The sequence below is a fragment of the Anser brachyrhynchus genome (assembly GCF_964034855.1).
Source record: "Anser brachyrhynchus genome assembly, chromosome: 2".
Classification (NCBI taxonomy): Eukaryota; Metazoa; Chordata; class Aves; order Anseriformes; family Anatidae; genus Anser; species Anser brachyrhynchus.
In genome coordinates this window covers 31,740,509-31,757,984 of record NC_137695.1, presented here as the reverse complement: position 1 = coordinate 31,757,984, position 17,476 = coordinate 31,740,509, and the positions used below count along the sequence as shown (strand labels likewise).

Below are 17,476 nucleotides of genomic sequence, written 5' to 3'. Positions count from 1 at the left end.
GTTATTAAAGAAAAAGCATTCATAATAAAATCATATTATCAAGTAGTTGGGTCTGAATTTGCTTGTCATATCATGTTTACATGTATGAAGAGAAAGGGAGCCTCTAGAAGGTATTTTGTTTCATTCCATTAGACGTTTGACACACATTGGCTGAGGTGCTGAGGTTTGTTTTGATTTGTTTTGTTGAGATACATCTCTCTGTTAATAATTAATCTATATCTATTGATTTAGTCTAAGTGCCTAAATATATAAAACTAATATGCCTAAATGTATAAAATTGTTTAAAATTAAAGTTAACTTTTTTTTTTTTTTTTAAACTTCTCTTTCTGCAAGTTGACTCCTAAAATCCCCACTAAGGTTAAAGGAAGCTGGGTGGAAAATGAGTATTTCTGTATTCAAACTGCACTATCAGCATACTTTATGTTGCATGTGTGTTGTCCTTTTCCAAAACACATGACGTCTAACATATTTAAACATATTCCTGGATTGCTGTGCATAAATGAATTCTTGCCCTTCAGGATATTCAGAGTAATGACTTAATTACTGTATACATTTTTCCAAAAAGTCCTCATTATATTTCTGTGCTGAAAATACTATATTTGCTTATATTACGGGTGCACAGTTGTAACAAGACAATGTGATCTTAAATATGTGATAACAGGATATGAAAATAGGGGAAGCACACATCTTATGTTTTTTCTGGCAAATGTTGTAGGCCAGCTCGGGAGATTTTCCATTGTGTAAACCACCAGAATCACAGGTACCTGGAAGAGTTCATGTGATCCACAGTGTTACACCGTTTATTCCCTGAGGTATTTCAGAAGCATTCTTGGGTGTTTGAGTATGTACACTCTTCATCCCCACACCATGGGTAAGGGGGATTATCATTGCATCTCTTTAGAGACCTCATTACAGAAAATTATATTTGCTTTGGATAATAAAGTTCAGGTTAAACCTGGTTTAAAACAAACCCCGTCTCTTTCCACATTGCTGAACCCCTGTATATGGGCTTGGGTGTCCCCTAATCCAGTCCCCCACATTATCAATTGTATCTTGGGAAAATGTGGTGGGGAGAGTTTTATTACAACTTATTAACCGTGTTAAATGATAAAAGGCGTTCGTCCCACGAGCTGGGGAGGAAAAAGAGTTCTTCACAGAGCTGCTCAGCCAGTTTCCAAGCCTACTTACTTCCTACAGATGCAAACGAGAGCAAGAATTACTTGGAGATCTGTCCCTCCTCTTGAGACAGGCTCCCAAGGCTGCTGAGCTGCTGACAGCGCTGCCGATCAGCTGATAGCCTGGCTCTGGAGTACAGAGAGGGGAGGAGAGGTCTGTACTCAAATTTCAGCCCCAGCTGCAAGTAGATGCTTCTGATTTCCAGTTGAAACCGTTGACTGGCTGTGTATGCACCAGTAATTTCAGTGGGCTTGGGGATGGTCTTGCTGTAACAAAACACAGCCACTTAGCCTAATTAGCCTGCATGACTTACTCTTTTTTGGCCTTATGCTACCTCCCTGGGACACTTACAGTCCAGCGAAAAGTGTTAATATGAACAGCAAAAAATGACAGCCTCTTGTACCAGACACTGATCCTTATTGTCTCTTCTAGAAATAAAATAACAGTCTCTCATTCATGTTGTCATTATGTATTTACTATCATTTCTGTCTCCCATATCCTAAACATTCTTCTTCAGGGTATGATATGCACAGCATAGATGTAAGTTTTTGTCAAGCTTAAGTGTTACCTAAAATCTAGCCAATTACTGTTTTGTGGTGATAGACATTACTTGGATCAAAGAAAGAGTCCTTATGTCTCTGCTTGAGCTTAATTATTCCTCCAAAGTTATGCTGCCATCCTTTTTTCCCCCCCTAAATAATTTGTTTTAATATGGTGTAGTCACTAGAATGGCCTTGTCATATATTTCAGATTTAATTCTTCATGAGGTTAGTCTAGCAAGTGACACTCAACACAATTATTAGGTGATGGGCTAGGTCATTCAACCGTTCGACCATTTTTTATTTAGTTTTTGACTTCCCAGTCAAAATCTAGTACAGTAGGTTTTGAAAGTGTACTGAAAAATTGAAAGCACAATGGATCTTTGTAATTTAAGCTATTATTCAATAGCTGTGAAAGATGCAAAATGCTAAAAACAGTGTAATAAATCATATTTTTAGTTGCCAAAGTTTTAAATCTTCAAAATTCTTTTTTTTTTTTCTGTCTACGATATTATTGGAATGATGTTCTGTATTTTTGAGGGCTTATTTTCAATTTCTGTATAATTTCTCAAAGTTACTATTGTCAAGGTCTCCATTTCTATACATTTTATAATAGTAAGATTTTTTACACAATGTTCCAAATATTTTAAATAAAATTTACTTTCATTTGCATACAGATAATTTAAATGATTTGCATGTTAGTCTCAGCTTTGTAGTCTTATTGACCTCTGATTTAATGTTGTGTTTCAATGCATCTCCCTGACGAGGCCTACATTTTTACAACATATTTATCATAAAAATAAAATATTTAACAATGAAAAATAAAATAGTAAGATTGCACTCACTACTTTTTAAAAGAGATCAATAGAATATACATCATATAATACTGTGCTTTCACAATTATTTCCTTTGCTATGTTCTGCAATCAAATCCTTATTATCAAAGGTACTGTCCTGCACGGGATTTTCACAAAAGGTATTTTTAAAAACTACATCTGCATTTTATAGAATCAGCTAATTTATGTTGGAAGGCATCTTTGGAGTTCATCTTGTCCAACTCCCCAGCCAAAGCAAATCCTACTACAGAATTATTTTCAATCCCACATTTGTACGGTTCTGCATATTTACAGAACATCCACCAAAAAATAAGAAAATTTTCTGCTATTTAGTAACTGGGACAAATTTTAAATTGCCTGTGTTACGCCAATGCTACACAGAAATTAGTACAATTCACATGCTTTTGAGGTTGTAAATAAATTTGACTCGGAAAGCTGTGAAGTAGATGCAATATATTGTGGATAAATGCATATTTCCTTTTTTTCTTCATGCTACCGGAAATATTTTATCAGTGTTTATCAGGTGAAACCTAGAAGCCTGAGGAAAGATCACTAGGATATCCCACCTGCATTCCAGCTATTGCTCCAGAAGAGCGCAGGTCTGCTGTAGGTCCAGTAGCTGCAAGCCCTGTGCAGATGTTTCAAATACTCCACACTATCTAAACTGCTCAGGCATTTGTGTGATTTGAATCACTTCTCTTGCTCACACTATTAATCTTGCTGATAGTACTGACGACACATCTCAGTGACACTAACAAGTTCAGGAGAAGAATTGTGGGAGGACATTTATTTTTCAATAATCATTACAAACTTGACCCTGTATTTAAAAAGTTCAGGCTATTTTCAGTTTGAAACTAGTGATTAATTTGAATGGTTAAAGCAGTGCCTGTGAAACAAGAAATCCGAATTCTTTATTTTTTTTTTTCTGGTATTATGTGTAATATAAATTGATACATCTTGCACATTGGTAAGCGTATGGCAAAGTAGTCCCAGTAGACTGCGTGGTATGGATGAACTAGCTCATTCAAAGCCAGCTTTAATCTGACTTGACATCTGAATACTACCCCGGAGAATAAAGACCACCACCACAAGTGTGACAGGTCTGATGGAGAAATGTTTGAACAGATATAGTGGCTCAGTATTACTTCTCACCATGTATCACTCATTTCAACATACTCACTTTTAACTTCGTTCTCTGAAAATTTTGCACGTGGAGCTTCCAAGTCTGATCTACAGTCAGAAGTAAAACTCTTGTCTGCTGCAGTTCTTTTATGGATGTGTAAATAACATTATGTCAAAAAATCCTATTCCTCTAGTCTCAGAAGTCTGCATTCTAATATTTCAAAACTTTGTATATACACCCCCACAATGGTTTATATCTATCCTAACATTTAAAAACAAATCTCTGTTGCTGTGATCACATATGCTTTCCAGAACATGATAGTTAGATTTTTTGGTCCTCTATAATGTACATGCCTGTAATGCTTAAGGCTTCTTGGGAAGATAATCCAACAGAGAAGTAATTATAAAAGTATTGCTGTTAGTCATGTAAGTAAAAATTTCTATACTCACTATGTGAAATCATGTTACTTACTAACATGGTTGGTATTTGTCTTAAAAACATATGCATTTTAAAAACTTTTAATACTACTTCCTAACAAAACTGACCACCTCATCCTTTTAAATAAAAACTGTTTCTTAAAGGATGATATCTTCAGAGCTCTCTAGATGTAGAAGTCAATGGTGTTCTTACTGATGTCAAATAGCAATTTGCCTATTGATTTAGAGAAATCTTTGTTACTGGAGATCATTTTTTTTGTTTCATTACCTACAAATATTGAAACATCCCCTAACTTCTCATTTTCAAATAAAATCTTAATCATGATGGCTGTAAAAGTAATTTTCAGATATAAAATTCAGGTATTCTGTCTTAGTTTGGCAATCAGACTATTTACATGGTGCAAGACTGTGCCTTGCAGGGATACACCAAAGCAGCTCTAAATGAATTACCTTGGGTATTGCAAGCTCTGTAACCATTGGTGGCCCCTAAACACTTCCTGAGGAACCACAAGGATTCAGGAAACCTGATCAGACAACATAGGCATTCCTGTAAAATAATAAGAGTAATTTTAAAAGTGTAATAACTTAATTGTGCAATTAATGCTGTGGAGATATAACATGGAAAATGCACGGTCTGTAGTGAATTCATATTGTAATATATGAAATATCTGCAAACGAAACTATGCTGATATTAAATAAAACTGAAGTCTGAAGAAGAGTTTGAGCATATACATATAAAAACTTGAAATGTACATTGACTCAGGGGCGAAGGAGTCCAGTCACAATACCAGAACTCTTAAAATTATTATCTTAATCATATATGAAGACTTAATTTGTATAAATTATGTTTATTGGCTACCTGGCACATTTCTTTGTGCCTTCTGCCCTGGGAAAAACCCTGACTCATCTGTCTCACGTTTTGGGATCCTATAACTTCTGTTTAGTTTGCCAAATCTATTCTAACCCAAGCTGTGAAAATGAATTACTGATACACTACGTTATTATTTTTATATTCTATTTTATTCTATTCTCTATTCTTATTCTCTGACAATTACCACATACTCAGAACTGTAGCTAAGCTAAAGGCACTAGAGTAGCTAAGGCTACTAAAAGAGGATCAAATGACATCTCACCACTGTAGTGCATATCAGAAGTAATGAATGTATTAATTCTCAGTTGTCTCTTGAATCCATGTACATGGAAAAGGCCACCATTACAATACTGTCCTGCATAGAAAGGACTGGAAGAGACTTTCTAAATCAAGTCCACTATTTTCCTCTTTCACGACTGTTTCTATTTTTAATTTCTTGCCTTCATGCTTGAGAAAAAGGGAGCAGGTAGTGTTGAATGATGAAGTATTCAAGAAGGTGCTTGAAGAACACCTTCGTAAACTGAGACATTTTCACAGACTATATAGTTGCGATTTACTTTAGAGGGTTTTCTACAGCTGGTAGGCATGGTGATTTAACTTATGTAGGAATGGCTTAATAAATTCAAATTAAAGATTTCTTATGATCGTGTTGCCATTTCTCATATTATTATCTTGCACTGTTATGTAGGGGCATTGTATGTAGAGACAATGTATATAGAGAGGCATTGTATGTAGAGGCATGACATGTATAGTGATATCTACTGGAATTATGTGGGCCCAAGACTAACACGGATATGTGTTCAAGTTCATAAAACTGTTTGAGGGCGAAAAATACTGGAGAATATGTTTGTAAAAGCTGTAGGGAACTCTAACAAGTAACAGTCATTGCTGCAAAGCACAATTTGAATCCAATGTGGATGCTTTGGACTGTTAAGCACAGAGGAAATTCTAACACCACATGAACTATAAAGAGCTTTATGTAACTGCTTGGACGTATAGGCACACTAGTGCACTTGAGAAATTGTCTCTCAGTCTGAGTTTGTGATTTGTCATCTCAGAGAGCTTTTCTTCTACCTTCTTACAGTTTGGTATATAAACACTATTTTCATCCATAATGCATCTTTGTCCTCTTCTAAATATATTTGATAATTGTTCCAAGACCACAGTAAGCTAACTTCTGGTGAGTTCTAGGGGGTTTTATTAGCAAAAAGTAGTACTTCATGACTGGACAATTTCTAAGCACCAGCTGAAGTATTTGCAATCCATTTACCGTATTTATATTTCCCCAGGCTCCCACTAGTTTGATTCCTTCTTAGACAAATGTTTCCAGTAGCTGCAGGTGTTAGGGCTACCTGATTGTTTGCCTTGAGGAAACAGAAGATTTGGTGTTAGTTAAAGGTTATTGATAGAAGGAAGCTCCCTCTTTTGTGTGTCTGATTATTGATGAGAAGGAAAAGCTTTTTATTAAAAGCTGTATATCAGATGTGATGAAAAAAAATGCCACACATACATACAAAGGACTGGGTTTTGTTATTTTATCTCATTCAAGGTGATAAGAAGATTTTCACCTAGAAAATACTACTTAAATATATTGTTTTGTTAAAACTAAAACTTTTTGGGGAAGTTCCAGTGATCTGAGAAACTTACATCACTTCAGAATGGAGAGGATAATTGTAAGATCTGAACTTTTTGATAAAAAATACTACTTTGAAACAAACCATTTAACACAAATATTTTAAAGGTTATGTTCAACAAGGATGTATTTCAGAATTCTGAAGGACTTTCGTGAAATGGAGTGGATGTTTTCTAGTTATTTATGTCTTCATCATCAGTAATAACTAAAGTCTGATCCTGCTTGTCATAATTCTGTTTTCCAAGGCCTCTAGCATTTTGTCAGACAGTTCAGAATACAGTTTGGGTTTATTTGCCTTCTAATTATTGTATCTCAAAATTCTCTTTCCTGGTTACAACAAAAATCACAGATTAAATTTAAAGTAGAATGCTGTAAAAATTAGCATTGGTTCAGTTTAACTGGGTAATTTTATATATATATATAAACCCTGGTTAAACTAGTCTGCATAATCAAGAAGAAAGGAATGTATCTAGAAGGATACTCAATTTAATCAATTTTTCCATTTTTTCATCTAAGCAAAGAATATATATTCCATAAAATTCATGTCAAACTATCTGTTCCTGTATTTACAAAATTTTGGTTCTCAATCTGATGCATTTTTACTTTTCAGATTCTGGGGAAATAACAAACATCCATTCTTTGAAAATCCTCTGGTCCATGTTACTTCCTAGTTCATTCTATATATCAAGGAATTTAGTTTTTGCACTATGTTCCAGACTCCTCTATTTGAACTGTGAATATACCTAAGGGTATACCAAGAACCCAGCTCTCCTGACACAGCTGGTGAGCGAGCCAACTAGGGACGGTAACCCACTCGACCTTTTGTTTGTAAATACAGAAGGACTTGTGGGTGACGTGAAGGTTGGAGGCCATCTTGAGCACACTGATCATGAATTAATAGAGTTTTTGATTATTGGAACAGTAAGGAGGGAGGTTAGAAGAACTGCCACCCTGGACTTCCAGAGGGCAGACTTCGGCCTGTTAGACTGGTTGGAGGAGTCCCTTGGGAGGCAGTTCTGAAGGGCAAAGGAGTCCAGGAAGGCTGGGTGCTCTTCAAGAAGGAAATCCTAAAGGCTCAGGAGCAGGCCATCCCCACATGCTGAAAGATAAGCTGGTGTGGAAGAAGACTGGCCTGGCTGAACAGAGCGCTGTAGCTAGAACTCAGGAAGAAAAAGAGGGTTTGTGACCTTTGGAAGAAGGGGGCAGGCCACTCAGGAGGACTACTAAGATGTCATGAGGCTGTGCAGGGGCAAAATTAGAAGAGCCAAAGCCCAACTTGAGCTCAATCTGGTTATTACTCTTAAAGACAATATTTTTATTTTTATTTTTTTATAAGTACATAAATAAGAAAAAGAGGACTAAAGAGAATCTCCACCCTTTATTGGATGTAGGGGGAAACAGTGACAAGAGATGAGGAAAAGGCTGAGGTACTTAATGCCTTCTTTGCCTCAGTTTTTAGCAGCAAGACCAGTTGTCCTCCAGGTACTCAGGCCCCTGAGCTGGTAGATAGGGACAGGGAGCAGAAGGAAGCCCTCATAATCCACAAGGAAATGGTTAGTGACCTGCTAAACCACTTAGATGTATGCAAGTCTATGGGGCCAGATATTATCCACCCGAGGGTACTGAGGGAGCTGGCTCAAGTGCTTGCCAAGACACTTTTCATCATTTATCATCAGACCTGGCTATCAGCAGAGGTCCCAGTTGACTGTCAACTAGCAAATGTGATGGCCATCCAAAGGAAGGACCGCAAGGAGGATCCAGGAAACCACAGGCCTGTCAGTCTGACCTTGGCGCCAGGGAAGTGCACGGAGTAGATTATCCTGAGTGCCATCACGTAGCACCTACAGGGCAACCAGGTGATCAGGCCCAGTCAGCATGGGTTTATCAAAGGCAGGTCCTGCTTGACAAACCTGATCTCCTATGACAAGGCGTCGCGCTTAGTGGATGAGGGAAGGGCTGTGGATGTGGTCTCTCTAGAATTCAGTAAAGCTTTTGACCCAGTAAGGCTTCCCACAGCATTCTTCTGAAGAAGCTGGCTGTTCAAGGCCTGTATGGGCATACGCTTCACTGGGCAAAAAACTGTCTGGGTGGCCGGGCCCAAAGAGTCGTGGTGAATGGAGTTAAACCCAGCTGGAGGCAGGTCAGTAGTGGTGTCCCTCAGGGCTTAGTACTGGGGCCAGTTCTCTTCCATATCTTTACCAATGATCTGGACAAGGGGATTGAGCACACCCTCAGTAAGTTTGCAGATGACACCAAGTTGGGTGTGGGAGTTGATCTGCTCAAGTGTAGGAGGGCTCTGCAGAGGGATCTGGATAGGCTGGACCGATGGGCTGAGGCCAATTGTATGAGGTTCAACAAGGCTGAGTACTGGGTTTTGTACTTGGGGCACAACAACCTCACGCAATGCTACAGGCTGGTGAAGAGTGGCTGGAAAGCTGCCTGGCACAAAGGGACCTGGGGGTGTTGGTCCATAGCTGGCTGAATATGAGCCAGCAGCGTGCTCGGGTGGCCAAGAAGGCCAACAGCATCCTGGCTTGTGTCAGAAATAGTGTGGCTAGCAGGACTAGAGAAGTGATTGTCTCCCTGTACTTTGCTCTGGTGAGACCAAACCTCAAATACTGTGTTCAGTTTTGGGCCCCTCGCTGCAAGGACATTGAGGTGCCAGAGCCAGACCTTACCACTCTCTACAACTACCCCAACAGAGGTCGTAGTAGGATGGAGGTTGATCTCTCCTCCCAAGCAAGAAGTGATAGGACAAGGGGAAATGGCCTTAAGTTGTGCCAGGGGAGGTTTAGGTTGGATATTAGGAGAAATTTCTTTACTGAAAGGGTTGTGCAGCATTGGAACAGGCTGTCCATAGAAGTGGTTGAGTCACCATCCATGGAGGTCTTCAAGAAACGTGTAGATTTAGAACTTAGCAGGATGGCTTGCTTAGTGGTGGACTTTGGTACTAGGTTAAAGGTTGGACTAGATGATCTTAGAGGTCTTTTCCAACCTGAATGGTCCTATGATTCAACGGACTGTATTAATTCTTTAGCCTCAGTTACTGACATCCCCAAGCTAATACATTTGGGATGAAATTAGGGATCTCTAAGAAAATTCTCCACTATTGCAGTTTACCCTTGGTTCTTTGGGTCATATGCAGTTCCAGCAAATTTTTAAAAATTAATATTTAGCAATCTAATTGCCTGAGAAAGCTGATTTAACTGTAGACCTATGGATAGCTTTTAAATCTATTTCTTGGTTTCAGCTTGAAAGACAACAAAAAAAATGTACAGTTTCTGAAACTACACTTAATATACATAAATGCCTTAATTACAATATTCTGTATGGTCAGGAATACAATATTGCCCAGTCTGCACTGGGGTAGTTGTCTACAAATTTCCCTGTGTCTGACAGTGCATTGCTCAGAATTTACTGGGGGTGAATCTTCATCTGCAAGGTGTTTATACAGAACCAGCTTATCCTTCAGAATGTTCTAAAACATGTTTTATTTGAACAGTAACAACTACTAGATCTTGTGTTTTAAAATGCTAATGTGAGGTCACTAGTAGGCAATGCTGTAACTCCAGAATGGATGGGCTTGTAGTTAAATACTATTTTCTCCCAAAAAATCACTACTAAAAACAAAACAAACAAACAAGAAAACAATGAAACCACACAAACAAGCTAAACTGCTATTCATTGCAAATGGTTTTCTGGTTTTCCTTTGTTTCTTACTCTATTATTGTGCAAACCACATAAAGAGTTTTGGCATAGTATGCGAGGACAAAGAATTAAATAGTACACACTGCACCATTTTCTCTGACCATCTTCCACGCTGCCCAAAAGAAATAGCTGCAACAAAGGTAGGAAGCAGTTCTGCAGAATTCTCACAGATCTTCAGAAATAACTCAAATGGCTATTTGGAGCTGGTACCAGAGAGATTCCCCAGTGAATGTCAGAAATTTTGATGCCATTTTGTGTCACAAGAATAGTGGAGGAATGGTAGACAAGAAGGAAGAAAAAATTAAGATGTAGAATCACAGAGATGTAAAGGTAAGAAAAATAATTAGAAATAAATGCCCCCATCTTAACAATCCCATTATGAAATTTAACTGCGTGAAAATGAGAGGGAAGCAATGCTGTGCTTCAGTGGCACCTTCACCCAGGAAAGATTCACTCCTTTTTAGATTCATAGAATCATAAAGCGGTTTGGGTTGGAAGGGCCCTTAAGGATCATCCAGTACCAACCCCCATCTGTGGGCTGGGACACTTTGTGCTAGATCAGGTTGCTCAAAGCCCCATCCAGCCTGACCTTGAACACTTACAGGGATGGGACATCCACCGCTTCTCTGCCCACAGCTTCCAGTAGTGCCTCACCACCCTCATAGTAAAGAATTTCCTCCTTATGTCTAATCTATATCTCCCCATTTTTAGCTTAAAGTCATTACCCTTGCCCTATCCCTACACCCCTGGACAACGAGTCCCTCCCCACCTTTCCTGCAGGCCCCCTTTAGGTACTGGAAGGCCGCTATGAGGTCTCCCCAGAGCCTTCTCTTCTCCAGGCTGAACAACCCCAGCTCTCTCAGCCTGTCTTCGTAGGAGAGGTGCTCCAGCCCCTTGATCATCTTTGTGGCCCTCCTCTGGACTTGTTCTAATACTTCCATGTACTTCTTGTGCTGAGGGCCCCAGATCTAGCACTCACAAGTAAAAGACCTTGGGCTAGATTTGAAAGGGAGACATATGAGTCTAAATGGGAGACACGAGTCTGAGACTAAAACTCAGTAATGCTATACCCGACTCCTGGAAACCACTCTCATTTAGAGAAATTCAGAATTTCAAGTGAGTCTGTCATACACAAAGCTTTGGAAAAGTTAGGTATCTAGGAGGTGATTAACTAAAATCAGTTTGCAGGGCCTGGTGTAAACTAAGATGGTCAACAGAAAACGCAGTCTGCAGCTGTGACTTCTGTGGGAGTTAGGTGCCCAAACCATCCCAGTGCCTATAAGGAATGAAGGAGAGAATATTTGGAGGTAATACTTGGGCAGGAGCACTGTGCTCAGTGGGACTTTTTCTGTCCCAGACACAGCATCAGCACAATGTACCAGTCACATCAATCTTTTTGTCTGCACCTTCTCCTGAGAAGGGCTTCTGTGTCCCAAATCCAATGTGCAGAGGGCTCCAAATAACTCCCCTACCAGATTTGCTGCAAGAATTTCAATCTAAGCCTTGTGTGAGCATAATGTAACTGCAGTGTACTGTACTATAATCTACTGCAATGGTGAGGCTATTCCACTTAACTTTTTTTTTTTGTCCCGGTTTTGTTGACAACAAAACTATTCCCTTGAAAGAGAATTGTGTGTGGCTGGTGGTACCTTTGCCTTGGCCTGGGATAGCCTCTTTGCCTTTCATACAGGTAAAAGCTTGTTACACAGTTCCCTTAAAGAAAGATCAACCATTTTAGGAGAGTAAGTCTCAAAACTGTTCTGGGATATCTAGATACATTGCAGTTGTTTGTTTGTTTGTTTGTTCGTATTGTTGGTGGTGGTGTGTTTTTATTTTTTTATTTTTTTTTGGTAATCCCAGCAACCAAAATTAATCTCATTACTTCGTTTGAAAAGATAGTTTCATCAATAGATACTGAAGTTTTATATAAATGAAGTTATTTTTATCCCTGTTTTATAAAAGCACAGAATTCTAAAAGCACAGAATGGCAGTGACAGAAATAAAATTTAGATCTTCTGGCTCTCAAATCTATGCCCAAATAACAAATCTCCTTGCAATTAGAAATAAATAATAATAATAATAATAAAAAGTTGATGTAAAGATATATTAATAATATGCTTTTAGAAACTTTTAAAAAACTTAATGGCACTCAGTGAAATTTGAGAAGAATTTTTTGAAGAAAATTTTCAGTGCCTGAAAAACGGTCTGTTAAAAGTGATCCTACATTCTTGCTTGAGTGGGACACTCACAGAATATATCAACTGTTTCCATGTTCCATAAGAAATTTTAAAAGACCTTTTTATTCCAAATTTTGGTTCACTGGTTTTCAGAGAGAGAACATACTCTCCCTCAGCTTGTTCTTTGTCAAAGTGAATCTGGTCATTCTTCTTGAAAGATGTCTCTAGGTTTAATACTACCTTTTGAGACAATTTCTAAATGGGAACAGTTCTGTATTTTCTCAGCCTCATAAACTAAAAAGACATTTTTCTTTATTTCCTTTATATCTCATTTTGAGAGGGCAGATAGCTTGCTATAAGAAAATACAAGAAAGTCTTGAAGTTGAATTGAATCCAACTCCATACTGTAAGAATATATTTTCATATTTATATGACAAAGACACAACTTAGACAAATAAGCAATTTTAATTGAAAAATGCTGACAAGATCCTAACTATTTGGACTGTGCAATCTGTTTTTGATTTTGGACATAAAAGGGTCTTAATTTTATAGAAAAGACATGATGTGACTGTATTATTCAAAGTTCTCAATTGTCAATATAAATATTATGATCTTGTTCAACAGTGAGGGGATTGTATTCGTTTTGGCAATACTCAAAATGCAATCAACCATAGATTATGAGTGCCTTTAGACACTGTGCAATGATGCATAAAACCAATCAATTATCCTTTTTGGCTAGGTTGATCTGGCACTGAGACTGGAAACCTGTTCTATTGTGAATTGTATGCACCTCAAAAATACATACAAACTATTTTGTTGTTTCTGTTTGCTTAATTAATATACATGACATTCCTAGTTATGCTGGGCATGGGAATCTTTATCACCCAATTTTCACATGTCCTACTTCTATGAAATTTATCTAGGAATGAAATAAACCCAGTTTATTTATCACTCCTTAGAACCTTGTTGTATGTATCCGCTTGTCTCAGCCTCATGTGGTACTACACCAAGTGAATGTGTGCAGCACAGAGCTCACAACTGTACAGCATACCATGAGATTTTTGCAGTGTTTTGAAGTCCACATGAAAGTAAAGGACTAAATGTGTTTGTGGTCAGATTCCCTGAAGAATTACTTGAATTATTTTGTCAGTATAGGTCAGTTTGGATCTTTGCCACTGCTGCTATTTGTAATCCTCATCAGAAAAAAAGACAACTGTGCCAAACTCTGCATCCTGTCAATCTGCTTATATGAAATTCAGCAGCATCAAGAAATTTTTTCTATGCTATAGAGTGGCCTCCCACAGAGGAACAAAGGAGTCAGAGAAAGATATCATATTCTTTGAGCTTCCTACACATCACTCTGCTTTATATGAAATGGTCAAAATCCCTCTCTTCTTAGCTAAATTAGCAGGTTCATTTAATTCTTGATTCCAATCAGCAATCCAGTTCATCATTACATTAAAAATGGCACATGCCATTTTATCACAACAGTAGGTCTTAGAAGTTTTCTCCGCATTCCTTAGTATGTGTTGCATTTAGAGGATGCTCCCTTCAGTCATACTATTACTATCCTGACAGTCTAGTCATTGTTATTCAGGAGGACTTCTTGATGCTTATCTGCAAGTTGTTCGAACTTGTCAGGAAGATCACATAGCGATGACCTTGAAATCAGAATGAATGAGGCCTTTGTGTTCTATAAATCAAAAACAGTCAACACAATGCTTGCATTTTTCTCCTGGGAGAAAAGAAGTTAGCTACCTGTGGCCGTAAGCTTCTGCACTAGTAGATAATATTTGTAATTAATGCAGAACTAAACCCTTAACATATGAGGTGGAAAAAACGTGCCTCAAATGAAGGAAAATTTTCAAAACTAGTGTTCAGCAGAAGTTGTTAGAGTGGGAGAAATACTGAGTGTCAGAGAAGGTAGTGAATATATATGATTCAAAGTCTTTGAGGAAAACTTTAAAGACATTCCAGAAGAGCCTAACATAATTAAAAGTTCTGTAGATAGATACATGCATTAAAGGAATAACCAAGTAGCACATTAGAGAAAAGTGCAAGTATTATTGAAACACAGCAAAATATATTTATGCTTAGCTTGTTATAGCAAAAAATATGGTACTTCTCAAAATTTTAAATTTGGAGTTAATGAATAGCATTACATATAAAATAGTAGCTGGAAATTAGAAAGGAAAAAATCAAACTATATTCCCCAGGTATGAATTCTTGTGAACCCTTAGGAATAAGAACGAAAATTATCACCTTGATAATATGGAAACCTTCAGTATTCTTTTCAGCAGTATAACAGTTTGATCCCAGAATATGCTGAGAAACTCGCAAAAAAAAAAAATATCTTGGCATTCTGCATGACAACATAAAGCTCTATGGGCAACTGAAATGAATTAGGGACTGAGCAGCTACCTTCTGAGGAGAAACTGAAAAAGCTGGGACTCCAGCAGTGAAAGGAGAAGGCTGGGGAGAAAAGTGATGAAAATAGTGGTTAAAGCAGAACCACTACTTCACTGCATCCCATAATATGAGAAGTTGTTGAAAATAATAGGACAGCAGCTTAAAACATATCAAACGAAGCATTTCTTTAAACACAAGGTAGTGGGCTTCTGGAATTTATTGTCACATGAGACTGTAGAAGCAAACACTGACAGCAGGTTCAAAAAGGGATTAGACAAATAAGGGATATCTCCATAGGGTAGGGATGTGTTTCTCATGTCCATAATACAATAATGGTGTGTCAAGTGAAAGAGGAATGGACCTCTGAAAATGATGGGGCTCTTTACTCACCATGGATAGACTCTCCTATTGCCACTGCTGAAGGCCAAAAACTGAGCTGGAGGGACCTTTGTTTTGACCTAGTCAGGCCTTTCTTACGTTCTTAATGTGAAACTAAGAGCTCTGTTTAAATGCAAGCGCCAATCTGATAGGCATTACTAATCCTAAAAGTGACTATAAAGCTTGAATAGTTAAATTTGTTCTTAATAAATCAGTGTCGCTTATCTTGACCTCATAAATGTCTAAACTGGGTATTCCTAGTAAAAACAATTCCAGTAAATGATGTCCTCTCTTTACAGGAATGTTGCTGCTTTCTGAATTTTAAGAATTTATGTTTATCTTAAATATATGGCTTGTTTATTTTAAGATTCTATATCGTATCACACAAAGTGAAAGTACTACGTGGTTGTATGCATTTACAAATTTACAGCCAGCCTTAACCTATAAACTATCATACATGTATTACAGATCATTAGAACTATAGTTGGTGCCAATAATATTTCCCATCAATAACACTCTGCTTTATTTTTACATTTATGATGTAGAAAGGTCCAGGCTATAAAATTTGTGGGTTATTTGGCATAAAAAAGAGCTGATCGTGTGAGGTTTTGCTGAGGATGAACTTACAAAAGAGCAGTAGATTTTCAGCACATCAGCTATAATTATACACAGATGCAATTCTTTCTCCCTCTATTATTTTAACTTTTAGAAAAGACACCCTATCTTTTTGTTTGGTTGCTTCAAGAGAAATATAAAAGTAGCAGACAAAATATGTTTTTCAAGCACATGTGTAACATGATTATCAGTAATCTTGTCTTCCAAATACTAAAGAAATTGAGTAAAATAACCCTGCTTCTAGAGAAATCCCTCAAAACATTCATCCTGCCACACCAAGAGAAAACAAAACAAAACAAAACAAAAAAGACAAATGTTCTAAAATGAATTGTTCTGGTCTCTGTTTGACTAAAGAGAAAAGGTTTGGTTCAGGACTTTTTACTCAATGACTAAATCACATACCTTTGAGCCATGTAATGAATCTTCAAGTGCAGAGAAGCCTGCCTGATCTCTGTTTCCATTTTGAAGTTCACTTTGTGATGGACTGGTTTCCAGTAAGATTCACAAAGCCCACCTAGGCTGTGCTCTGCAGCGAGGTCCAAGCGAGTCACATGAAGTCTACATTCATAAGTAGTGCAGGCTAATAAGAAAGGATTTGAAGTGTTTGTGTTGAGAGCTCAACATCCACAACACATATATCAGGCAAGTTTAGTATTTCTAACCTGGTCCTGTAGATGGAGAGCGTTAGGTGTACTTTTGGAGCGTATCTTCTGGTTTAATCTCACCCAAAAAGAATCTCATCCCTGTGCTTTGAGACTGCTTTATGATGTGAATGAAAGCATGGTAAGTTCCACAGAAGCACATGCTAAAATGCTAATGCTGAAATGCACCCATGGGAATCATCAACATTCAACATGAGTTAGAATTCAGTACTTTCGGCACAAAGGTCTTACATGGTATGCGTTACTTTCTAAAGAGTAAGTAGGTCATGTTGGGGAGGGATTTGCATCTGAATAGTTCTTTAACCTTCCCTTATTACAAGACCGGTTAAGGCTAGGGAAACTGTTGGGTATCTGAGCAAATATGAACTTCAAGGAACAAAAAAAAACTTGTTTGCAAATATAAATATTTGCTTTAACTACAGTTATCCACCAGATGGTGTCCCACAACATACCGTTCAGGAACTGCCTGAAAGAATGAGGAATGGTTCTACATCTATATTTCACAGTTACCAACACTGGAGTTTTGAAACTCATAAATATTTTTCAATACTTGAACATTCAAGGGCAAATATAAAATTTTATCAAAATGCCATATCTGGAAAAATCATGGTGAAAGGTGCTTTTTATTGGTGCAGTACCTTGTGCCCATTTTTTTGTCTTTCAATGAGCCATGGAGGCAGGAAGCTGTCAAGTGTCCATATTTTTTTTAAGTGTAGGAAAACTACGTGGTGTAGAGATTATTGACACTAAACTAATCTATTCAAGCTGATTTAGTAGGAGAAGGTCGGGCATATATAAATAATAAATAAATAATCAACAGTCTAGTCAATGACAGAATTTTGAAAAAGGGTGAAATAGATCCTTTTGATTACCTACTCAGCAGTTGAAAAATGTTGCCCATACCCATCCGTGT

At 37.6% G+C, this 17,476-nt stretch overlaps 1 protein-coding gene across 4 annotated transcripts in view; it reads right to left on the bottom strand.

Annotated features, from left to right (window-relative positions):
• The window catches only part of LRRC72 (leucine rich repeat containing 72), a 37,528-nt gene extending 20,630 nt beyond the window's left edge, over window positions 1-16,898 (bottom strand). Inside the window, exons 1-2 of one of the 4 annotated variants that reach the window (XM_080582652.1) lie at window positions 16,564-16,898; window positions 16,304-16,481 (exon numbers count right to left, since the gene is read on the bottom strand). In XM_080582652.1, coding sequence (XP_080438778.1) covers window positions 16,304-16,362 — 59 coding nt within the window. In that variant the 5' untranslated portion in view covers window positions 16,363-16,481; window positions 16,564-16,898. Of the gene's footprint in view, window positions 1-3,730; window positions 3,817-4,560; window positions 5,083-16,303; window positions 16,482-16,563 lie in introns of those variants that run through there. The other 3 variants (XM_080582649.1, XM_080582647.1, XM_080582648.1) reach the window with 3 other exon arrangements.
• Window positions 16,899-17,476: the final 578 nt, after the last annotated feature.